This window comes from Pristiophorus japonicus, chromosome 11, assembly GCF_044704955.1.
Source record: "Pristiophorus japonicus isolate sPriJap1 chromosome 11, sPriJap1.hap1, whole genome shotgun sequence".
NCBI classification, from domain to species: domain Eukaryota; kingdom Metazoa; phylum Chordata; class Chondrichthyes; family Pristiophoridae; genus Pristiophorus; species Pristiophorus japonicus.
The window spans coordinates 43,795,276-43,821,490 of record NC_091987.1 but is presented as its reverse complement, the minus strand read 5'-3'; the positions used below and the strand labels follow the sequence as shown (position 1 = coordinate 43,821,490).

The following is a 26,215-nucleotide window of genomic DNA, read 5'->3' as shown; positions in this document are numbered from 1 at the left end:
AAATTTAAAACACAACCCTGCTGCACACAAGGATATGCCATTCAGCCCGTCACAGCTGTGCAGGCTCTCTGAACACTATCCACTTAGTCCCATTACTTTGCCCTTTCTCCACACCAATGCTCCCTCTAAGCTGCGTGGCCGCGCAGCTCTCTGCCCGTCCGCTCAGCCTGGGACTGGCTTTTCCAATGGTGAAAAACTGAATGGGCCATGCAGCCCCTTAAAGGGGCCGTGCACCCCAAACAAATGTAGGGGCCCATGCCCTTTTAATCGTGCTTTTTTCAAATACTTATCCACTTCCCTTTTTTTAAAAGCTATTGTGGATTTTGTTTTCATGACAATAGCTTTTAAAAAAGGAAAGTGGATAAGTATTTGAAAAAAGAAACAATTAAAAGGTTGTGGGCCCCTATACTTTTTTTTGCATCTGAACTACCCTTTTTTAAAAAAAAAAAGTTTAAAATTATCCTCGTCATCGCCTCTCTTGGTGCAATCTTGTATTCATACTCTAGTTGCTAACTTTATTAAAATCCCACGGAACATTGACCACCTGTTAGGTTTCCTCTTAATCTTCTTTACTCCAGTGAAAAGAGCCCCAGATTCTCTAGCGTCTTCTCATATCTTGGGATTCTTGTCCCTGAAGAATTCACTGCGCATATATATATATATATATATTATATATATAAATAAATAAATTCGGTTTTGATTTGTTGCAGAAAGATGTTGATCTGTCCAAGGATGATCTACTGGGTGATCTACTTCAGGATCTTCATGCAGAGGTAAGGAGCCAAATCATGTTTAAATTATTTCAGATAATTACATTGTGTGCTGTTGAATTGTTTGTTCCCTGTTCCTGTTGTGGTTTTTGCATGCTTCGCTTTAGTGCTTGTATTCCTAAGCGATCAATGTTTGCACTTAACAGGCATCTTCGATACCTGCGCCACCTCCTGTTGTAGTTTTGAAGAAGCGAAAGCCTGTCGGAGCATCAGCGAATCCATTTTCCGTCAAACCACCCATACCAAAGGTACCATCAAATTTTTAAAAAATCATCTCTGCCTGGAATTTGAGAGTGTGCAGTAAAATCTCCAATGACATTGTTTCATTATGACTGCTTCTGATAAAGGAAGAGTGGAACAGATGTTTCCAAGTGTTTTGTGTCTTTATTAATATATATACATTTTTAATGTATAAATTAAAAGAACACTTTATTGATGACCAGATTTTCTAATGACTTTATTTGAACTCTTCTCTGCCAGCAGATGTGTTGCATATATCTTCCAATTTTGCTTCTCTCTCTCTCTCTGGTGCAATCAGATATGCAGATGTGAGGCATCTTGCAAATGGCTTGGGCAAGTGAGATGTATAACAAAGACCTTAAAGACCAAAAATGTACATAACTGAGCACATTACATTTATATGATTGTAGAAGAGATCATTGTACGTGAGATATGTTGCTCATGTCAAATGTACATTCAGCAAAAAGCTTTGCAAAGTGTAGCTAAATTACTTTGGAACACTTCATGTCATCTCACTGTCACATGATGAGCTGTCTGCCCTATCTTTATACCAGAGTGTAGGACGATGATTCCTGACTCACACTCTCTGTCTCTCTCTCTCTCTCTCTGTCTCTCTCTCTGAGAAACCTAAAGAAGGGACAGGGCCACCAGTGCAGGGGGCCACCAGTGCAGGGGGCCACCAGTGCAGGGGGCCACCAGTGCAGGGGGCCACCAGTGCAGGGGGCCACCAAAGTTGAGGCAAGTAGGTAAATCCACAAGTAGTTAAGTGACCCCCCCTCCACAGTTGGGTGTAAATGGTCGGAGGAAGGAGAGGCTGACGGAGGTAAGGAGTCCCACAGTTTTGTAGGGAAGAGGAAGATGATTTAGGGAGGAATAAGTAGAAGGAGTGAGAAGATAAAGTTTGGATGAGCAATGACCAGTAGTAGCAGCCGAATAGACAGAAGAGGGAGAGAAGGAGCTTTGACGTCCCCTGACCCCTTGCAATATTTGTATCTTTAATTGTGACTATCGTGCTGCATCATTCCAATATTATTGTCTTCAGACCAGTTAAGATTAGTGATCTGATGACAACTGAATTCTTGGCAGTTGCTAAACTAAAGTTAAAGCTTGCATTTTTCAACCCTCAGGTTTCTCCAGTCCCCAATTCTAGTCACCAGAACAGTTCTGTAAGGAAAGCAGCTGTGCCTAAAGAAGTAGCCAGTGTTGTGGATTCAGCGTACCCTGTTCCAGCGAGTTCCTCGGCCAAACGGGTGCCTGTGAAGCAAGAACAAAAGAGGGTGGAATCGGTGGGGAAAAAGGACACTCCAGAGGCTGTGGTTGTAAAAGAAGAGAAATATGCTGATGGTATGATGTTTATGTATATCATCATCTCAAAAATGTAAGCTTTGTTCCCCCTACCCTTATCCTTTGTCTCATGAGGGCAGTGACTTGGGCTGTAGTCTTGTTCCAAAGGTGTGAGCAGCCCTCTGCTGCTAAACCCAGCTGACCGTTTCATGTGCTAGTCCAAACTGAGGGCTTTGATTAGTAGGGGTCTAATGGTTATTGTGTGGCTTTGTTTTGGTGCACCTTTTGTAATTTGTGTGTCTTTCTCCCTGTAACTCCGATCCTTAACATTATTTGGCTGTAACTTACGGCTTTATTTTCGCCCCTGTGAGATCGCCAAACTGGGTTACAAAAATCCCCTCTAGCTTTGCATGCACATCGCCATCAATAATCCATGTTCATCAAGTCCATTCCTGCCATTGTGCGCTTGGGGTGTGGATCACGCTGGAAAGTCCACATTTATTGCCTGTCCCTAGTTTCCCTGAGAAGGTGGTGATGATGGACCACCTTTAATTGCTGCAGTTCTTGTGGTGATGGTGTTCCCACATTGGTATTGGATAGGGAATTTCAGGACATTAACCCAGCAACAAGGATATATGTCAGGATTGTGTGTGACTTTAAGAAAGAAAGACTTGCATTTATATAGAGCCTTTCACGACCACCGGACGTCTCAAAGCACTTTACAGCCAATGAAGTACTTTTTGGAGTGTAGTCACTGTTGTAATGTAGGAAACTTGGAGGGGAAGTTGAAGGTGATGGTGCTTCCAACATTGTTGCTCTGTCCTTGGTGGTAGAGGTTGCTGGAGAAGGAGGTGCAGTTGAAGCAAACTTGGTGAGTTGCTGCAGTGCATCCTGTGGATTGTACATACTGCAGCCGCAGTATATAAGTGGTGGAGAGGGTGAATATTGGGCCATGGGGCACTGATCAAGCAAACCACTCTGTCCTGGTTGCCTTTGAGCCTCGTGAGTGTTGTTGCAGCAGCAACCATCCATATATGTGGAGAGTATTCTAATCATTCCTGACTTGAGCCTTGTAGATGATGTTGAGGGGTGAGTCACCTGTTAGAGAGCACCTAGCCTCTTGTAGCCGTGGTATTGATATGACTGGTCCAGTTAAGCTCCTGGTCAATGGTGATCCCCAAGCTGTTGGCTGGGGACTTGGCAATGGAGATGCAGTTGAAGGGCAAGGAGAGGTTGCACTTTCTCTTGTTAAAGATAATTAAGAGTTATGAGTCATTACCTGACACTTGTGTGGCATGAATGTTACCTGCACTTGTCAGGTCCTGCTGTGGGTTGCTTCATAATCGGAGGAGTTGTGAATGGAGCTGAACACTTTGTTCGTGAAGAGCTTATAATTCAAGCAAGGCAATTGAAGAAGCAGCTGAAGGTGATTAGGCTGGAGATGTTTCTCTGATGGAGTGATGTCCTGTACCATCTGCCTTTATGTCAGATATGACTCCAGCCATTCAAAGGTCTTCCTTTTGACCTCCGTGTTGCTAGGGCTCCTTAGTGCTGTACTCTGTTGAATTCAGCCTCTCCTCTGGCATTCAGGCCAAATCTGCAGCTTAATGGTTCTTTAACGGAGTGTCCATGAGCAGGTTATTAGTGAATAGGTATCACTATTGATGACTCCTTCCTGATGATTTGGAGGTAGCTGATGTGGTAATTGGCCGGGTTAGGCTTATCCAATTTTGGGCAAACTTCCATATTGTCGGGTAGATGCAACTGTACTGCAACAGCTTGGGTGGGGAGCAACTAGCTCTGGTGTACTGGTCTTAAGCTCTACAGCTAGGATGTTGACAGAACTCATAGACGCTGCTGTGTCCAGTGCTGCTTAGTCACATAGAGTGAACCAAATTGGCTGGACATGGCATCCATGATGGCGGGGACCTTGGGAGGAGGTTGATTGGAATCAGCCACTCAACACTTTTGCTGTTCCTTTCACTGGGATTATTTAAAATTGCTTTATTTTGTTATAACAGTTAGCTGACTAACAATCATCAAAATAGCTGAGTTTTAAAAAAATGTGCATGGCTGACTGGCTGGAGAGGTGGCTCGCTCAACTCACAGCTGACCGTTTGGTGTAACTTTAGGTTACTATATTGAGCCATTCCTCTTGTAATGGTTTTACTGCACTTCCTGCAAACTGACCTCTTTGCCCCCCACCCCCTACAAACAAGATACTGCAGCTCAGTGACTTCCTGCCCCTGTTGGGTCTCTCTCAACCTTAGATAACTACATCCACTGCACTTTATTGCTTTTCAAACCACTCCAGAAGATGGTAACTTCACCACACCAGGCTACAGATGAGCTCGGATTCCAAATTTTATTTATTTATTAACTATAACTATATTTATATTTGCATAATGACATTTGCAATGGCTTGATTTTGTTCGTAAACCACACTCCCCGATGGCAGTGAATGTAGTGAATCTCTTCACCACCGGTTTGTAACATCATTCGGCTGACTGGTTCAGTTCCATTTCACCCAGGTTTACCCCAGAATGCATATTCTTCTGCTTTCTTTTCTTTCATTGTCTCCTCTCTTTCTCCCTTTTTCCAATCCTCCACACCCAGTGGCTTAAATGTACCTTATGAGACCCGTGGTCTACACAGCGAATTCTAGGCAGACATAAACTAATGAAGCTACAGGCTTGAATCTGTAATAATCCCATTTCCAGGTTGGATGCAACGTAGGAGAGAATTGTTCCCAAACACAGTTTTTCTGGCTTGATTAATACTCTAAGACAGAGCAAAGTAATCTCACAGAAACCGAACATGGCCATTTTAGAGCTTCCCCAGCCTGAGTTTCAAATGTATACAGCACACAATATCAGCATAACATTTCAGATCGATGACCTTTCGTCAGAACTGTTAAAGTTTTTAATACCCTGCAATTACATAAATTAGAAGAGTCATCGACCTGAAACGTTGGCTCTGTTTCTCTCTCCACAGATGCTGAGTAGTTCCAGCATTTTCTATTTTTTTCAGATTTCCAGCATCTGCAGTATTTTGCTTTTTATATTTATAAAATTAGATTTATATTGATATATTTATACACAAACTAGTTCTGCCTCTACCTATATACATTGGCAATACAGTAGAATTTATCATATCAATATTAATTTAAGTTTACAAGTTAAGGTTGTTTAACGGAGCCCTTTTCTAATGTGGCTGAACAACAAAACCCAAAGAAGAGTATTAAAAAACAGAGCAAATAGGACAGAAGAAAGTCAACCGGAGCAGAGGAGATAAAAAGCTGAGGTGGAACAAAAAAGGCAAAAACTGAAGAGGGCGGAGGCGATAAAAAGATAGGAGAAAATTCGATTCAGACTTTGGGTTGGAGAACAAGCTGACTCTTTGGCTTTGAATCCCAGGTCTAAGACTGGTGAAGAATGAGTCTGTTGGCTGGGTTTCTGCTTTGTGTGCAATACTGTAAAGTAGACTAGGTACCAAACATTTCTGGTCTGGTCCAGGTACTTTTAAAAATTTGTGGTCAGCACTGTTGATGTTTATAATTTCCTGCAAGTGCATGAATTAGAAGAGTTGTACTAGGCTGAAGTGTTCATTTGGGTAGGGGGTGCGGGGAGAGAAATTGCAGTAGACTCCAAAGAATGGGAACACCGAGGAAATCGACTCATTGACCTTCAGTGTTGTTCTGGACATCAGTGAATCTGTGTAATTAATGGCAGGACAAAAGGAAAGCAGATTGAGGCAGAGGAGTAGGAAATTCTACTCTGCACTGTGTTTTGCATACAATGGCCACTAGGTGGAGGTAGAACAAAGCTTGGGGAATGCAAAGGTGCAGGAAGTTTGATTACCGCACAGGCTTTTTAAAAAAAAGGACCAGTGTATTAATTAGATGAAAATATTAAACTTAATTAATTCAATTCGCATCCCTTTCTGTACCGTACATGTCCAACAAATACAGCACTGTTGACACTAAGTGGGTTCAGGTATCATTTCAGAGCTGAGTTTTATAATTATTCAAGGGTGGGGAGCAAAGAAATAAACTTTGCAGAGTGTGAATGTCACTTTGTGCAGTTTTGAAGGTGTATTCATTCAGAAATGATTAGTACAGCTATCTGTCTACCCTGGTTCTTTAGCATGGGAGATCCAGATAGTGAATCCCTGGTTCGCCCCTAACTATTAACTGGTAAAGATTCACTGCTCATCGTGGTACTGTTGCTGAAGATTTTAATATATGTCTCCTCAGCCTGATGATTGTGTTTTGCCATCTATTATTTTACCCGTTTGCACTGGCTATCGCTGACCTATTTCCAGGTCTTTGCAATTACCACACTAAACTATATGAAATGGAACAAATTTCCAATTTTGGGGACCGGGAGGGTAAATTTCCATGGACTTTTCCCACTCATCCGCTGTATCCTTAGTGCAAGAGGCACAGAAACCCTGGGAAAACAACATAAACTGCGTTTGCGCCATTTTCGCCATCTTTCACCCAAGTGGGAAACCCCTCTAAAATTGCATCTCCCTAAGTGTCAGACAAATAGTTAGATGGAGAGTAAAACTCCCATTCATGTGGCTAAAAATTCATTATCACCCATTTTGAGGTGTTAACATCGCCTGGTTGGTAAATTTAGCACCTGCCGATCTTTAGCGCGCCGACCGCGATATTCAGTTTTAGCGCCCCAAGAGGGAAGTGGAGCGCTGAAGCAAGCGTTCCACACTGCCCTTTGGGCGCTAAAGTGGAAAGGCAGGGCGCTAACGAGTGAGTGCTAATGAAGTTCAGGAGCGCTAATACCGACATCCTGGAGCTAAAGGGGAGGTTAACTGGAGCACCTGTACATCATCAGAAAAGTACAAAGGAGCAAAATTTTACATTAGCAGCAATGCAGGGCAGCAGAGAAAGTCAAAGCAGTGGAAACGGCGTTGAAAGATATATCTGAATCTTACCTGACAAGTACCCAACTGCCCATCCCTTGAAATTGCAGCTGGGAGCGACTCTGGTGTGATTTACGTCAGACGGTAAGTGAGGCGAACCAACTAGAGTTCACGTCCGGGGCACTAACTGGGCGTTGCACACTCATTGATGTCATGATCTGGGTGGCGCTGCAGGGCGAGGTGCTAAGAGTTAGCATCAGCGCTAAAACTCAATTGAAGTTCCCGAGCAGCGATAAATTCGCCTCGCGTGGACAGGAAGCCTTTAGCGACTCATTAGTGCCCTGCCCAGGCGCTAACCAACTGAATTTCGAACCCAAGGTCCTTTAAATCCCACAAGAGCAGCTTTTACCGTTTCATATAACAGCTATCCTTTATTGTGTCTGGTATGAATAAAAGCAGTTTTGCGATTATGGACCCATGCCCACTAACAACTAGATTGGGACTGTGAGCAGACAACTGATTCTCGGTTTCTGCTGGTGCCCCTGAGTAATTTCCTAGAATGGAGGTCTGTGTCACTGACTCGAGAATAACCCTTCTGCAAAAATTTTCCCCCTCGTGGAGAAGCAACTGGATCCCATTTGGTATCTCTCTGTGGTAGCTGTACTTAGTCTGGCAACTTCAATGGCAAGGAAAATCAAACTCTTGTTGCCTGTTAACATGGCAGCTGCATATGACACTGCACCACCTGAATGGAACATTTTTAAACTGAACACATTTGAGAGATTCCCTTTTTTTTAAAACCTAAAAGCTTGAGCACTGTTTCACTCCTGTTCTCGTGTGTTTTAAGTTGTGAATTTTGATTTGTAGTAGAGTTTGATGAGGGAGACTTCGATGATCCCATGGAAACTGACTCTCTGTCCACTGTGAAAATGGAAATGGAGCCTGAAAAAAACATCAAAGTAGAAGAACCAGAGGAGGAAGACAAACCACTTGTGTAAGATGATTGGGGAAACAAACATTTAGGGAATTACTGTAATACATGTTAAATCTAGTAAATTCTGATGGGGCATGGATCAAGAAAAGGGGTTAAACACAGTCTTTGGTGATTTTGAGCCTCTTGCATTGAACTGGACCTGTTGTATTGAACTGTTAGTTTATTTATTACCACAGATTCAGTCCATTGCCGGCTGGGCCAAACCTCCAAAGGATAGCACACTGGTTGGCACTCTTGCTCCTAATTTATATGTTCTTATTGTACAGACCATAAAATAGTTTCAGCAGTAGTTTGGTGTTGATACCCGTCAAGGAATCCCATTGTTAATTCAGCTTCAATCTCCGTTTCTTAGACATGTTCATTCAAAAGCATAGTTCAAGAACATAAGATATAGGAGCAGGAGTAGGCCATTTGGCCCCTTGAGCCTGCTCTGCCATTCAGTAAGGTCATGGCTGATCTGATCCTGGCCTCAACTCCAGCTTCAAGGTGATTCTACAGCCGGTTGTTGAAGTGGGATATCGAGGAGATGTTCAATCCAAAAATTCTTAAGGCTCGTTCTGAGACGAGATACTAACAGAGATGAGGTTTGCGGTTGGTCTGATTTTACCACCCAGAAAGCTGGACAGTCTGAGGTTTCTTGTCTTTTCAGAAAAATTGCAGCCAGAGCTGGCCCAGCATTGCACTTTGAGGACTTTCAAACTTTTGTGTTCTTGGTTTCTCATTATTGAAAGGTAATTTCCAGACCGTTCAGCAAGAAATCTCCATCTTGACAGCAGCTGGCAGAAGTCCATTAGCAGGTGGTTTGTGGTTGCTGGAACTGAAAATGATCATCAGTTTTTGTGGTCCTGTATAAGTGGACATGACAAGCTGAAAATCCTTTTGTGGTTTGTGAGGTATTGCCTGGTATGGAGATAAGTCGAGAGTCAACACGTGTCTGGGTGGGGTAGTCTTAAAGGGGATCTATTCCAAGAAGATTCAATATACCAGGTTCACTATTGACTTTTGTCTTGATCAGTGAGGTGCCCATTTCCATGGACCTTGGGTCTGTGGAACCAATTCTGATTAATGCGGCTAACATTCTGGTTATTTTAGAGTCCGGTCCTTAATTCTGAAGAGAAGTTAAGGGGTACAAAACAAGCTCACAAGTTTATAGAGAAGAGATTAAGATTCCTACGCTGATGTTGATAACTACATTTTCCTACCTCTGTCCTTGCGGCAGACCTTAAAAGCATCTTCAGATTTTGATTACGTGGCACATTAATGTATGTGGAGGATATGTTAAGTTTCATACTGATGAGATTGGCTTCCTTGTTCTTAACCTATGAAGTTTCCTTTTTCGTCTCTGGGAATATTGGCCACTTAATTTTGTACAAAGCTGCTGATTTACGAATTGAGATACAAAAAGATCTGTTCGTTATAGGAGCAGGTGTGTGTTATTCAGCCCCTTGAGCCTGTTCCACCATTCAATTAGATCATGGCATATCTGTACTTCAGTTAACCCACCATTGCTCTATATCACTTGATATCCTTATACAACAAAAATATCAGTCTTGGACATTTCAATTAACCCAGCATTCACAACATTTTGGGGCCGAATGTTGCAGATTACTACTCCGTGAATTGTGTGAAAAAGTGTTTCCTAATTGTACTCATAAATGGCAAGGTCTAATTTTAAGATCATGCCCTCCTGTTCTTGATTCCTCCAATGGAAGAAGTGTTGTTTGTTCCTCCAGTCTCTTCCCTTTCAGAAAATATTCTGATTTATCTTTTTTGGATGCAAAGTGGATGACCTCACACTTTCCCACATTAAATTCCATCTGCCAATCTTGCCCACTCACTTAGTCTATCTGTATGTACCTTTGTAACTTCCTGCTCCCATCTATACAACTAACATGGTGCCATCTACAAACTTGGAAATACAATTCTCGATTCCTTCGTCTAGTCAATAATGTATATGGTGAAAAGTTGAGACTCCAGTACAGATCCCTGGGAAACACCACTCGTCACGTCCCAGCAATCGGAGAACATTTTCTTTACCCATACTCTATCTCCTTCCTCCCCATCAGTAGCCAATGTCACAAGGTTACCTCAAATTCCGTGCGCTTTTATTTTTGCTAATCTCTTGTGTGTAATCTTACCAGACAACATCCATAGACACACCTATCCACCATGCTGGCCAACATGAAGTCTCCCAAATGATGCATTGAAGTCCCATAAAGCTGCAATTTGCTCTTGAAGGAAGAAGTTGTGCATGTTCTCAAAGGATTTGTTCTCTTTTTTAGAAACTCTACTGTCACCGAATCTTCTTGTTGGGATCCTCTGAACCAAAGTGAAAATGATTCTATGATGGTTGAGGTGCAGGTAGACGCAGGTCGTTTGCCATTAGTGACTGGTTCAGAAGGAGAACAGGTCTTCAGATTTTACTGGGTGGATGCTTATGAAGACCAGTATCATCAACCAGGTAATGGCAATGTTCCACAAAGTTTTTAATTAAAACCCTGCAATGCTGAATAATGCCTCCTTTAAATTATACTGTCATCAATAGTTAGTTACCTACTGGTTATACAGACATAATTATATGTTGTATTTTAATAATTATGTAGCGGCAAATATGACTGGCTTATTAGTTCGTTGGTAAGTTTAGGATTTATTGATGCTGTTGTCTCAAACTGTTGACTTGACCAAGAAATTGAGTTCTTCTGTGGTATCTTCCTCTGCGTTAAATATTTATCGAGTCCTGCCTCAACTACTTTAAATCAAGTCTGAAAAGCAGTTCATCCTGACCCCTCTCCTCACTCCCAAGGGCAGTTTTCAGTTGATGACCCTTTGTCCCCGACTCCCAACCAATGGAATTAGTCTTTCTCTAGTCACCCAATCCAAATCCTTCATCATTTGAAAAACCGTTAATAATTCCCATTTTAGCATTCTCTGTTCCACTAGGCCGCAGGTCTTTCCTAATAACAATACACTTGCATCCCTGGCATCATCCTTGCGAATCTGTGCTGTACTATTGCTATGAGGTTGGTGCCCTTTCCGCAGTGGGGTACCTACAACTACACACCTCACATTAACCATTGTCTTATGCAATTTTTCAGTGCACTAATTGTGTGAACCTGTCTGTCCTTCTGAAGTCTTTTACTATCCTCGTTGCTTGCCATACCGTCTACTTATGCAGCGCGATGTCAAATTTTTATCGCATAATACTCCTGTGAAGCTCCTTGGGATGTTTCACTACAGTAAAGGTGCTATATAAAAACATGTTGTTATTGGGCAGGATTTTTAATAAATACATTTTATTCTATTTTTTTAAATCACCCTGATAAAAGCAGGCCTTTTCTTGACAGATCCCATGTTCCGAGTTTCAGCACCTGTGCAATACATGCCTAAACCTGGAACTTGTGGGAACCCTACAGGCACAAACGCACTTCGTACACGCCAGTAGGGGCTGCAGATTCAGCCCCATAATATCTCCACTATACCTTCATTCTCCTCAACTAGATTTCCTTTCAACTACCAGTCGTCCTACCTTCCCGTTAAGAGCTTTTCATGAAAGTAAAATAATTATTATTTACTAGCTGCCTTCAGATTCAATTTTAGTCCTTTTAATTTCCTTTTTAATCTCACCTACTTTTTCTATATTGCTCATGATTTTTATCGTTAGCCCTTGTTTTATTGCATGGCTTCCTTTGTAATTTGTTTAGTTTTAATCTGGGCATAATTCTATCCCTTGCACCGCTTTTTACCTTCTTGGGATAAATTTATTTTGTACTCTATCCATCTCTCTCCTATTTGAAGATCTATTCCGTTTGTTGACTTTTCTGTCCACTTATTTTGGCCTAATCCCTCCTCATCATACTGAACTTAGTCTTTTTTCAGTCCAGCAGCCTTTGACTTTTCATTATCCTTTACTGTTCTTTCATTAAATCCACCTAATCATATTCTCACTGTTTCTCAGTTCTCCTATTCTCACATTAGTTATTTGTCCCCACTTCAAGTCTCGGAACGAAGTCAAGCAATGCTTCATCACTTGTTAATCTAGAAACATGCTAACTTAAGAAGCAGCCATGGAGAATGCTTTTTAAAAAAAAAAAAATCCCCATTTTGACCATCGTTGCATTTATTTTAGTCTATCTTTGGTTAGTTAAAATCACTCTGTATGACGGCCATCTTGTTCTTGCATATTGCTCGGATCACCCACACTTATCTCATCTCTGCTGTTTGGTGGTCTGTAATACACTCCGAGAATGGTACCATTTCCTTTTCTATTCCTTGACTCTACCCGTATGGGTTCTGTTTCAACACACATCCCTTGCATATCCTCGTGCTCTAATGCATGATAGTTTCCCCAGGAGTTGCTCCCTTTTTTTTTTTGGAGCAACTAGATTTTTTTGGAGCAACTTAAAAATCGCAATTCTCCCCATTTAAATTGCTCCAGTGTAAGTGAATTAGTTAGTTTTTTTTTTTTAGTTCAGTTTTTAGAAACATAGAAAAATAGAAAATAGGCCCTTTGAGCCTGCACCGCCATTCAATGGGTTCATGGCTGAACATGCAACTTCAGTACCCTATTCCTGCTTTCTCGCCATACCCCTTGATCCCCCTAGTAGTAAGGACTACATCTAACTCCTTTTTCAATATATTTAGTGAATTGGCCTCAACAACTTTCTGTGGTAGAGAATTCCACAGGTTCACCACTCTGGGTGAAGAAGTTTCTCCTCATCTCGGTCCTAAATGGCTTACCCCTTATCCTTGGGTTGTGACCCCTGGTTCTGGACTTCCCCAACATTGGGAACATTCTTCCTGCATCTAACCTGTCCAAACCCGTCAGAAATTTAAACGTTTCGATGAGATCCCCTCTCATTCTTCTAAACTCCAGTGAATACAAGCCCAGTTGGTCCAGTCTTTCTTGATATGTCAGTCCCGCCATCCCGGGAATCAGTCTGGTGAACCTTTGCTGCACTCCCTCAATAGCAAGAACGTCCTTCCTCAAGTTAGGAGACCAAAACTGTAAACAATACTCCAGGTGTGGCCTCACCAAGGCCCTGTACAACTGTAGTAACACCTCCCTGCCCCTGTACTCAAATCCCCTCGCTATGAAGGCCAGCATTTGCTTTCTTAACTGCCTGCTGTACCTGCATGCCAACCTTCAATGACTGATGTACCATGACACCCAGGTCTCGTTGCACCTCCCCTTTTCCTAATCCGTCACCATTCAGATACTGGTCTGTGTCTCTGTTTTTACCACCAAAGTGGATAACCTCACATTTATCCACATTATACTTCATCTGCCATGCATTTGCCCACTCACCTAACCTATCCAAATCACTCTGCAGCCTCATAGCATCCTCCTCGCATCTCGCAATGCCACCCAACTTAGTGTCATCCGCAAATTTGGAGATACTACATTTAATCCCCTCATCTAAATCATTAATGTACAATGTAAACAGCTGGGGCCCCAGAACAGAACCTTGCGGTACCCCACTAGTCACTGCCTGCCATTCTGAAAAGTACCCATTTACTCCTACTCTTTGCTTTCTGTCTGCCAACCAGTTCTCAATCCACGTCAGCACACTACCCCAATCCCATGGGCTTTAACTTTGCACATTAATCTCTTGTGTGGGACCTTGTCGAAAGCCTTCTGAAAGTCCAAATATACCACATCAACTGGTTCTCCTTTGTCCACTTTACTGGAAACATCCTCAAAAAATTCCAGAAGATTTGTCAAGCATGATTTCCCTTTCATAAATCCATGCTGACTTGGACCTATCATGTCACCTCTTTCCAAATGCGCTGCTATGACATCCTTAATAATTGATTCCATCATTTTACCCACTACCGATGTCAGGGAGGGGGGCGGGGAGAGAGGAGAGAGGAGAGGGAAGAGGGGCGGGGAGAGGGAAGAGGGGCGGGGAGAGGGAAGGAGGGAAGGGGGGCGGGGAGAGGGAAGGGGGGCGGGGAGAGGGAAGGGGGGGCGGGGAGAGGGAAGGGGGGCGGGGAGAGGGAAGGGGGGCGGGGAGAGGGAAGGGGGGCGGGGAGAGGGAAGGGGGGCGGGGAGAGGGAAGGGGGGCGGGGAGAGGGAAGGGGGGCGGGGAGAGGGAAGGGGGGCGGGGAGAGGGAAGGGGGGCGGGGAGAGGGAAGGGGGGCGGGGAGAGGGAAGGGGGGCGGGGAGAGGGGAGAGAGGAGAGGGAAGGGGGGCGGGGAGAGGAGAGGGAAGGGGGGCGGGGAGAGAGGAGAGGGAAGGGGGGCGGGGAGGGAGGAGAGGGAAGGGGGGCGGGGAGAGAGGAGAGGGAAGGGGGGCGGGGAGAGAGGAGAGGGAAGGGGGGCGGGGAGAGAGGAGAGGGAAGGGGGGCGGGGAGAGAGGAGAGGGAAGGGGGGCGGGGAGAGAGGAGAGGGAAGAGGGGCGGGAGAGAGGAGAGGGAAGAGGGGCGGGGAGAGAGGAGAGGGCAGGGGGGCGGGGAGAGAGGAGAGGGAAGGGGGGGCGGGAGAGAGGAGAGGGAAGGGGGGGCGGGAGAGAGGAGAGGGAAGGGGGGCGGGGAGAGAGGAGAGGCAAGAGGGGCGGGGAGAGAGGAGAGGGAAGGGGGGGCGGGAGAGAGGAAAGGGAAGGGGGGTGGGGAGAGGGAGGAGAGCGAAGGGGGGTGGGGAGGGGGAAGGGGGGCGGGGAGAGGGAGGAGAGGGAAAGGGGGCGGGGAGAGGGAGGAGAGGGAAAGGGGGCGGGGAGAGGGAAGGGGGGGCGGGGGGAGGGAGGAGAGGGAAGGGGGGGCGGGGAGAGGGAGGAGAGGGAAGGGGGGGCGGGGAGAGGGAGGAGTGGGAAGGGGGGCGGGGAGAGGGAGGAGAGGGAAGGGGGGGCGGGGAGAGGGGAAGGGGAGGGAGGGAAGGGGGGAGAGGGGAAGGGGAGGGAGGAGAGGGAAGGGGAGGGAGGGAAGGGAAGGGGAGGGAGGAGAGGGAAGGGGAGGGAGGAGAGGGAAGGGGAGGGAGGAGAGGGAAGGGGAGGGAGGGGAGGGAGGAGAGGGAAGGGGAGGGAGGAGAGGGAAGGGGAGGGAGGAGAGGGAGGAGAGGGAAGGGGGGGCGGGGAGAGGGGGGAGAGGGAAGGGGGGGGCGGGGAGAGGGGGGAGAGGGAAGGGGGGGCGGGGAGAGGGGGGAGAGGGAAGGGGGGCGGGGAGAGGGAGGAGAGGGAAGGGGGCCGAGGAGAGGGAAGGGGGGCGGGGAGAGGGAGGAGAGGGAAGGGGGGCGGGGAGAGGGGAGCGGGAAGGGGGGGCGGGGAGAGAGATGGGGGGGGAGAGAGAGAGAGAGAGATGGGGGTGGGGGGGGGGGGAGAGGAGCGGATGGCAGCAGACTGGTGGGTGGGGGGCGGGTTCAGAGTGCCAGAGGGAGCGTGAGCTGAACAGGGGGGGTGCCGGAGCTGGAGGAGGGAGATGGGGGGAGGGGGAGAGAGAGAGAGAGAGAGAGAGAGAGATGGGGGTGGGGGGGGGGGGGGGGGGAGAGGAGCGGATGGCAGCGGAGTGGGGGGCGGGTTCAGAGTGCCAGAGGGAGCGTGAGCTGAACAGGGGGGGAGCCGGAGCTGGAGGAGGGAGGTGCCGTCTGATCTTCGCCGCCCCAGTGAGCCCATTCGGCCAGGGCTAAGCGTGGCGTGTTTCGGGCCCCTCCCACACAGCCGCGGGCGCTTGGAGCTGCTGCACATGTGCGCTCACTGCAGCACGCATGTGCAGAGGTCCCTGCACTGTTCAGCGCAGGGACCTGGCTCCGCGCCCCCCCACCCCAGCTTGTGCTGCGCTGCGCCGAGGGCCTGGATTGACCTGAGGGAGTGGAGAATACCGAGGTAAGTTTTCGGCGCGGAAATCAGGCATGAGTCGCGGCGCGGCCCAAAACTTGACCCCTATGTTAGGTCAGAATAAGTGGCCACTTTTGTACGTTCTGAAAAAGATAGTGAAGATAGCTAGATATTCAAGTACTGGGACATCTTTGAAGATTCTTTTCTCTCTTTTTCCCCCCAGGCCAGATCAAAACTCTTTCCCCTCCCCCCCCATCAAAACTCTTCTCCTCTTCCCTCTCTCTCTTCCCCGCCCCCACATCAAAACTCTTCTCCCCCACCACCACCACCACCACCACCACCACCAACAACCTGTCTCTTGTAGCCCTCGTGCGGCAGGCTATTTGGCCACTGATAGGAGTGGCGAGCTTCGGCCCCTCCCACACAGCCTGCATCTCACACACTCAGATTCTGGGGGCTCGGAGCTACTGCACATGCGCGCACACTCTAGCGCGCATGTGCGGAGGACCCGGCACCGCCCCGAATCTAGTTGCCACGCTATGCCACCATGGAGGAGAGGCTGGGGAGCAGCCAAACTCGTCCCGAAGATTTTTGGCATCTTTGGAGTTCTACAAAAATGGTGCACCTCTGGTGAGTGTGCCAGAAATCTGTACTGGCCAAATTTTGGCCCGTTGCAAACCCACCCTTTTCCTACTCTATCCCTCCTGAATATTTTCTAACTGGGATTGTTTAGTTCCCTGTCCTGCTCTAGCCTAAGCAACATCTCTTAATGCTAGTATAGATATCCATGGGAGACCCAGTTGATTAATTCCTTTTTGTCTTCTTCCCGCCCCCCCCCTCGCTCGCAGCTTTTAGCTCATGGTCTTCTGAGGACTAATGTAGCACTTGACTGTTGCCTTGCCTGAGATTAGCCAAGGACACAGACTGAAGGTTGACTCTGAACCTCCTTCATTTGTACCGGACAGATTTCAAGAAGAAATCTACATGTTTTTGAAATGTACTCCCTAATAACTGAAAAGGCAGAGCAGCACTGCATGGAATGTAATGAAATTTGCTTATGCCCTGGTAATGTACAGATCCAAAGAAATGACTGCAAATGCATATTTCTGGTTTATATTGGAAGGACAATAACTGACCATTTTGTGTTCTCCTCAGGAGTGGTTTATCTCTTTGGTAAAGTGTGGATTGAATCAGCAAAGACACACGTCAGCTGCTGCGTGGCTGTGAGAAATATTGAGCGCACAATATACCTGTTGCCACGGGAAACGGTATGTAACTGTCTTGATCTTGCCATAAAGTTGTTTGTAATGAAACATATTCAATTTGTAGTGCACAATATGTACTGCCTGTTCCTTTCAGGGAGTCTGTGGTGGTGATTGTGGTGGTTATTGTGGTGTGATTGTGGTGGTTATGCCTTTAGTATTTGTGCCATCACACGTCAACTTGGAATAGAGCTCCTCTTTTAAAATGTATTTTTTTTAACCATTTTCTAACTTGATATGTAAGTTCGTATCATACTTTTTTTTTTGTGATGTCTCCTCTATGGATCTGTTAAAATAATTCCTGAAGAAATTGATCGATTAATTTTTTTTGTATGACCTGAGTTGGAAGGTTGTGGGTTCAAGCCTCACTGCAGACTTGAGCACATAATGTGTGCTGACACTTTTACAACGCCGAAGGAGTGTTGCCTGTCGGAGGTGCCATCTTTTGGATGAGACTTCATACTGAGGCTTTGTCTGCCTGCTCAAGTAGCCACAAAAGATCCCATGGCAGTAATGGAAGAAGATTGGGCCAACATTTTCCCTTGAATAAAAAGATTATCTGGTCGTTCATTTTCTTGCTGTTTGCAAATTAGCTGGCATGTGTGTATGGTTAGGTGCTATGTAAATCCCAGTTTGTTTGCTTGTTTGTTCTTTCACATTTCTATGCTTCATTGAGAATTGCGATTGTATGGTATTACATTATCAATCTAGACATGCAGTGCAACCGTTTAAACTTTAATGTTTTTCTGAAAATGAGATACTTTGAAAGTGATAATATATGGATTTATTATGTGAATTAATTTCAGCGCGTAAATCTTAAAACTGGCAAGGATCCAGAGACACCTGTAACTATACTGGATGTTTATCAGGAATTCAGCGAGACGATTTCTGAAAAGTACAAAATAATGAAGTTCAAATCAAAGGTTAGTTAAATGTAATATTCCCCACAATTCAAGCAGTCAGTGGTTTCCCAGGACTTCACTGACATGGTTATACTTTTCATTTTCAGAAAGTGGAGAAAAAGTATTCTTTTGAAATTCCAGATATTCCTGAAGATTGTGAATACTTAGAAATCAAATACGCAGTAAGTATAGTAAAATACCTAAATCAGTTGTATGAATGCATTTTATTTTGTGTGTTTAGACCATGGGTGGTGTTTGTCTTCAGGTGAACTGAATGGATTATTCTTGATTTATATTGGTAGTCGTTTTATTGCAGGAATGGATATTGTTGCCTGCCGGATAGTGCCGTATAGTCTGGAATACATGCATTAATTATACTATGAAGGCATATAATTAATCTCTCATGGTCACTACCTGCTAAATTTATATTTTGGATTGAATAAGGGAAAGCTGGATGCTTACATGAGGGAGAAAGAAATAAAAGGATATGTGGATGAAGTTAATAGATTGGGAGGAGACATGGCTGGAATATAAACACTGATATAGACCGATTGGGCCAAATGGCCTGTTTCTGTACTGTAAATTGTATGTGATGAATAAATACCAAAGTCATCTGCCTCTCTGGAGTAGCTGAATGTTTTCAGCATTTTATCAGCAAGCCTGACAAAGTCTTTGAACACTTGCCTGCCCACTGTCTATAAACTTGTGCAGTGCACAAGATAAAAGTTCACGGGGTTGAGGGTAATATATTAGCATGGATAGATTGGCTAACTAGCAGAGAACAGAGTCTGGATAAATGGTTCATTCTATGGTTGGCAACCAGTAACATAGAAACATAGAAAATAGGTGCAGGAGTAGGCCATTCGGCCCTTCTAGCCTGCACCGCCATTCAATGAGTTCATGGCTGAACATGCAACTTCAGTACCCCATTCCTGCTTTCTCACCATACCCCTTGATTCCCCTAGTAGTAAGGACTTCATCTAACTCCTTTTTGAATATATTTAGTGAATTGGCCTCAACAACTTTCTGTGGTAGAGAATTCCACAGGTTCACCACTCTCTGGGTGAAGAAATTCCTCCTCATCTCGGTCCTAAATGGCTTCCCCCTTATCCTTAGACTGTGTCCCCTGGTTCTGGACTTCCCCAACATTGGGAACATTCTTCCTGCATCTAACCTGTCTAACCCCGTCAGAATTTTAAACGTTTCTATGAGGTCCCCTCTCATTCTTCTGAACTCCAGTGAATACAAGCCCAGTTGATCCAGTCTTTCTTGATAGGTCAGTCCCGCCATCCCGGGAATCAGTCTGGTGAACCTTCGCTGCACTCCCTCAATAGCAAGAATGTCCTTCCTCAGGTTAGGAGACCAAAACTGTACACAATACTCCAGGTGTGGCCTCACCAAGGCCCTGTACAATTGTAGCAACACCTCCCTGCCCTTGTACTCAAATCCCCTCGCTATGAAGGCCAACATGCCATTTGCTTTCTTAACCGCCTGCTGTACCTGCATGCCAACCTTCAATGACTGATGTACCATGACACCCAGGTCTCTTTGCACCTGCCCTTTTCCTAATCTGTCACCATCCAGATAATAGTCTGTCTCTCTGTTTTTACCACCAAAGTGGATAACCTCACATTTATCCACATTATACTTCATCTGCCATGCATTTGCCCACTCACCTAACCTATCCAAGTCGCTCTGCAGCCTCATAGAATCCTCCTTGCAGCTCACACTGCCACCCAACTTAGTGTGGGGTGCCGCAGGGATCAGTGTTGGGACCCCAACTGTTTACAATCTTATTAAAGACTTGGAAGACGGGACTGAGCATAACGTGCCAAGTTTGCTTTTCCTCCCATCTTTGTATCGTCAGTAATGTGTGAGGAGGACAAAAAAATCTGCAAAAGGACATAGATAGGCTAAGTGAGTGGGCAAAAATTTGACAGATGGAGTACTGGAAAGTGTGAGGTCATGCACTTTGGCAGAAAAAAATCAAAGAGCAAGTTATTATTTAAATGGAGAAAGATTGCAAAGTGTTGCAGTACATCGGGACCTGGGGATACTTGTGCATAAAACACAAAAAAGGTTAGTATGCAGGTACAACAAGTGATCAGGAAGGCCAATGGAATCTTGGCCTTTATTGCAAAGGGGATGGAGTATAAAAGCAGGGAAGCCTTGCTACAACTATGCAGGGTATTCGTGAGGCCACACCTGGAATACTGCGTACAGTTTTGGTTTCCATATTTACAAAAGGATATACTTGCTTTGGAGGCAATTCAGAGAAGGTTCACTAGGTTGATTCCGGGGATGAGGGGGTTGACTTATGAGGAAAGGTTGAGTAGGTTGGGCCTCTACTCATTGGAATTCAGAAGAATGAGAGGTGATCTTATCGAAATGTATAAGATTATGAGGGGGCTTGATAAGGTGGATGCAGAGAGGATGTTGATGGGGGAGACTAGAACTAGAGGGTATGATCTTAAAATAAGGGGCCACCCATTTAAAACTGAGATGAGGAGAAATTTCTTCTCTGAGGGTTGTAAATCTGTGGAATTCGCTGCCTCAGAGAGCTGTGGAAGCTGGGACATTGAATAAATTTAAGACAGAAATAGACAGTTTCTTAAACGATAAGGGTTTATGGGTCGCGGGTGGGGAAGTGGAGATGAGTCCATGATTAGATCAGCCATGATCTTATTGAATGGCGCAGCAGGCTCAAGGGGCCGTATGGCCAACTCCTGTTCCTATTTCTTATGTTCTTATACCCCAGTGTTAAGTTGCAGTTTTAATAAGTGAAATGGTTGTAATTGCCCCTATTACTTGATGCAGGCTGACTTGCCTCCACTTCCTTCTGACTTGAAAGGAGAAACCTTTTCTCACGTGTTTGGCGCCAATACATCAAGTCTTGAACTTCTGCTCCTGAACAGGAAGATCAAGGGACCAAGCTGGTTGGAACTCAAGGCTCCACGTAAGTATTCTATATTTTTTAAAACCATTTTATCTAGATAAAAGAAAGGATGTGCATTATGCCGTATCTTTCATGACTTCAATACTTCCCAAAGTGCTTCACAACCACTAGTACTTTTGAATTGTAATTTAGGAAAATGTGTAGTCAATTTGTGCACAGCAAGGTCCCAGAAATGGCAGTGAGTTAATGATTTTGGTTGAGAGATAAATTGGCCAGGACACCTGCTCTTCTTTGAATAGTGCTATGGGATCTTTTTACATCTACCTGAGAAGCAAATGGGATCCTGGTTTAATGTCTCAATTTGAAAGATGACATTTTTTCACCCCATTTTCTCCCTTCCTCCACTGAAGGCTCTTTTTTTGGGGGGGGGTATGGGTTTCAGAGACACCAACAAGCTGACTCGAGGTCCATTCCTTATGTTACACCTGAATAGCAAGTCTCTGCATGCGATTTGATCTCTGGACGTATGAACGCAGGCTGACTTTTCCTCCTCATTCCAAGAACACCACGACCAACTATACTCCGATCAGCAGATGGAATGACTGGGAATCAAACAGGACCATGTGCCAGCATTCCCTTGTGCCATACACGAGATCATTTGGGGAGCGTGTTAGAATCCAATTGTTACACACCACAACAATTTTGTTAGTTTCTTTCACAATCTTATTCTAATTATTCTAATAAACACTTACAGATATCAGGAAATTACTAGGTAGACAAGAGTAAAGAAAAAAAAACATAGGTAAGTCCAGGAGCTGCTTGTTTTGGGCTTGGGCTTTCCAAGAAAGTATAAAGTTGACAGGATTCAAGTGCTATATTACCAGTTCCCTGCCATTCGAGAAAGCTCGGCTGTTCATATGACTCAAAACAGGCCTCTCTGGAAAGAAACCTGATCATTATCAACACCCCCTCCCCCCTGCCACCACCATCATCATTCCAAGGTACTCCACAAGCATGATCAGTCAAAGATGGACACCAAGCCAAAGGAGGAGATATTGGGGCATAGTGTGTTGAGGTGGACAGTGAAAACACAGAGGATGAAGTGTTGCTTCTTTAAGAGGCGGAGGAAAGGTGGGATTATTGAGAAACTCAAGGTGGGGGTGGGTGAATGAGGAATTTAAAGGAGATGTGAGAGGGGTGGAAGAATATGAAGCGCTCAAAGGAGGAGACGGTACCCGAGGAGCTGGAGGAGGGATCAAAGTGTGATTTGGTGAGGAGAGCCACACTGCCACCAAAGCAGTTTGTGCAGCACAAGTGGTGGAAAGTGTAAGCAGGTGGGGAGGCTGCAATAATGGGCACGGTGTCGCCGTCCATGAGTCAAGTCTCCGTCAAAGCTTGGTTACAGTTCTTTGAGAGAATTTTTTCAGAAATGATGTACTGTAATCAAAGTATTTAATTTTATTTAAATAGTTTCTCTTGCATGGTGTAGTGAGTTAGAACAACCATTTGTAAGTTTATAAAGCAGTAAATGCTTTGATATACAAACAGAATAGTGAGTAAAAGAACCAAAGAACTTGCATTTTGTAGTGTCCCCAAGATGTCCCCAATGCACTTTTCAGCCCATGAATTATTTTTGAAAAGACCATTAAGCCTGCCCCATCCACATAATTGTACACCATAAAAGAAAGAGAGGGGAAAAAAGTCACCATAAAAGAAAGAGAGGAAAGAAATTCCTTGAGGGAATGAACTAATGCTCCAGGACACCACAGTAGCCAAGAACTCCTCATAATCCCAGCTAATTAGCAATTCACCTCCTACAACTGTCAATATCGCCTTCCCTCAGGAACTTGACAGATTCTCTTTTTAAGAGACTCATAAATCTAGAGGCACTGCACAAGTTGGTAATCTGTTTGAGGGCGATTGATTCGAAGTGAGAAGCAATACTTCCTGGCATTAAATTAGCTGTTGCCCAACAAATCTTCTATGCATGTGCTGTCGTCATAATCCCGTCCACTTTATAACTCATCCACCTGGACAAATCGAATCCCTTCGTCATTTAAAAACTTCAGTCATCCCTTCTAAGCATTTGTTTCTATAAAGTAGCTATCACTAACTCTTGGAGCCCATCCTCATAACTAAGAGTTCTAAGGCTAAGATCACTTTTTCTGCACTTTTGAAGAACCCTGATGGTGTTTGTGCGTGGGGGATCAAAACCAGACGCTGTATTTGAAGTGTGGACGGACCAAAGTTTATAACCTTTTTTTAATAGTCCTAGCAACACAACCTAAAACTCTGCTTGCTTTCCCTCTAACAGCCTCACACTGCTTTTAAATATTTAAAGAATTATTATCCCCCAGTCCCTTTCTTGATCTGTTACCTATAAACGTGCGGAGTTTCCCAACATAACAATGCACCGGTCCATATTAAAGAGCACCTGCCACACATTGACCCATTCCCCTGATTTGTCAGTCTGCAGCCTATTTTGATTTTGTCTGAATTACTAGCCCTGTGCACATTTTCCTGTTAATTATTCCATTAATGCTCTTTAAATCATTGGTGTGGAGCCTCGTGGAACTCCCCTGGTTAAATGCGCAGAGAGATTGCGAGCCTATATTTCTGCCGTACAAGGAGCCATGTCAGGCGCCATCCTTCTTTTATTTTTTTGAGTGCACTTGCTGTAGAATGTCTTAGCATCCAAATCATCAGCTGGAATCTGAATTACACAAACCAGTTATGTATAAAAAAGTTGTGTTGTACCAAAATCTCTGATCAGTGCTGCATCTTGACTGCATTGATGCAACTGCTACCTGACTTAAGCACAGGATTTGTGGATCATTTCTGTTTTCAGTGGCTCAATTTCAAGGTGGCCAACACCTTCAATAAAATAATTAGTTGTTGCACTAAGGGACACTGGGTAGTGGTCAGGCGAGGGAACTATGGATGATTTTTACTCCCATCCCTCGCATCCGGCATTCAGAATACTTCCAGAGGCTCAAGCTGTTGGCTCAGCTCGGATAGAGACTGGATTTCAGTATAGACTGGAAACTTAACCTGGGGCCTGCTGATTCTTGTGGCTTAGCACTTGCCCATTGGAGAGTTAATTTAAAATCTTTCTATGTACTTTCTCAATTCTCTGTCTTCTCATACAAGAGAGTTGATCCAAGCATAATATTTTTGGCAAATAATTTATGCATTTGAAAATTCAGCTGTGGCATCATATAGCTCATTTAACTTTGTCTTTAGCACTATTATGATACTCTAAATGGTCTCTGATTGCTCTGTCAAGATAATTACATAAATATAGGTTTAGCATTTAGCTGTAGTGTAGTTCTTTTATTGGGCCATCACTGGGAACACACGTATTGCAAGTAGATCTAAATTGATACTAACTAAAATCCTTTTTGTTTGCCATTTATTGTGTTTTTCAAACCGAGATATATTTTGTAACTCCTAAAACACCCTGCAAATCCACAAGAAATGCAAGTTGAAGAGGCATCTCCATTCTCATCCTCCTTTGATGCACGTTTAATCGTCTGTGGGTTTGGAAAAGAGCTATTCCAGCATGAGCAACATTGGATTGTATTCATCTGTTCTCTGTTGTTTAGGATGTAACCCAATCTCTTTGGGTAAACTGCACAGAATTTACTCTGCATGCGTGTGTCCAAGTGGCACAGCTACTATTGTATGAATATCACCATTCTACTAAGATTGCAGCTGAACTCGTCATTTTTGATTTTCTGTACTTAACATCAGGCATAGTGGTGCTGAAAGATTTGTTTTTCTTTCCCATCCTACTTGTTGCTAAGTAACAGCAACAAGCATTTGTAGCTTGGTGCCAATAATGATTGTAGTTTATTGGTCCATTCCATGTTTTGTATCTGACACTAGCACAGCTGATTGTCAGAAGGTCTGAAGTGGGAAGGACCAGGAGGGCCCAGTCAGTGTAAGCTGGCTGCATTTATTGCCCCTCCCTTGTTGCCTTGAGAAAGTAGTGGGCCGTATAAAACCAATGTAGCCCTTGTGGCAATGGGATCACGCCATTGCAGAGAACGTTAAGAGTCAACTGCAGAGTGGACTCGAGTTGTGTGTAGGGCCAGGGACAGCTATTAACACTTGCTATTAAAACAGAAAATGCCAAAAACACTTGGCAGGTCAGGCAACATCTGTGGAAGGAGAAACAACTGACATTTCAGGTTGGTAACCTTTCATCAGAACAGATGAACGTTTGCTATTGCACTTAGTCAACATTTGTGAATATTGAGACATTCTTTTAATCCTCTGATTTCCACCTGCATTTTTCTGGATCTCGCCTTATGGAAAATGTATGCAGCCAGCTGCAAGGGCACTATCGTGAATACTGTTCTGTGCCATTTCCTACTATTTATTTAAGAACAGCAGTGCCTTCTTTTACTGCAGCACAATGGGCAATGTGGTGTGATGCAATTGAAAAGAAAGTGAAGAAGCTGAAGTTATACCAAAACTTGTGCCTGATAGTAACATATCTTTTCTCTTCTGCCCTCCTGTGCGTGCTGACTCGTGCTGGGGTATGAGTCCAAGGATACCGTTGTCAGCCGCCTTAATACCTTCCGCAAGTAGCAATTTTCCATGTATGAATGCAGACATTGAGTGTTGGCAAGCTACTTGATGTTGAGGGGCAGTACCGACTAGTCTGATCTTGTCCTCGCCTCGCCTCATGTTCACACAAAAACTAACTTTCCATCACATTTTTTCTCTCTCCGACCTTAGCCTAGAAACATTGAGGCCAATTATAGCACCATTATTACTGGTGTGGCTGAAATGGACTAGCTCGGCACAAACCACAGATAAGGCCTGCTTTGTATCACATGGGTAGATACATTTATCCACTAATTCTGCTTGTCCAAAACTGTTGCCTGTATCCAATTTCCCACCCGGTCCAGTGTTCATTTTCACCCACGCAGCACCCTGGGGCACCCACGGTGCAGCCTGCTCACTGGCCTTTATATGCAAAAACTGCGCAGGCGTGAATTTTTGAATTGGCCGCACAATCCGTTAAAGGGGCTGTGCGGCCCCCCCAAAAAATTTGAGGCAACATTGATCAACACTCACCCAGCGCCCCTGTCCTTGCTGACCCACATTAGCTCCCAGCCCCGCATTTCTGCGATTTCAAATTCTCGTCCTCTGTTTAAATTGCTCCATGGCCTCGCCCCTCCCAATCTCTGTATCCCCCTCCAGCCCC

The 26,215-nt window shown here is 44.7% G+C and overlaps 1 protein-coding gene across 1 annotated transcript in view; it reads left to right on the top strand.

Annotated features, from left to right (window-relative positions):
* pola1 (polymerase (DNA directed), alpha 1) overlaps window positions 1-26,215 on the top strand; it is a 355,602-nt gene that overhangs the window by 8,429 nt on the left and 320,958 nt on the right. Inside the window, exons 6-14 of the mRNA XM_070893369.1 lie at window positions 711-773; window positions 917-1,018; window positions 2,138-2,354; window positions 8,046-8,172; window positions 10,455-10,633; window positions 17,093-17,205; window positions 18,006-18,122; window positions 18,209-18,283; window positions 20,919-21,057. Coding sequence (XP_070749470.1) covers window positions 711-773; window positions 917-1,018; window positions 2,138-2,354; window positions 8,046-8,172; window positions 10,455-10,633; window positions 17,093-17,205; window positions 18,006-18,122; window positions 18,209-18,283; window positions 20,919-21,057 — 1,132 coding nt within the window. The remainder of the gene's footprint in view (window positions 1-710; window positions 774-916; window positions 1,019-2,137; window positions 2,355-8,045; window positions 8,173-10,454; window positions 10,634-17,092; window positions 17,206-18,005; window positions 18,123-18,208; window positions 18,284-20,918; window positions 21,058-26,215) is intronic.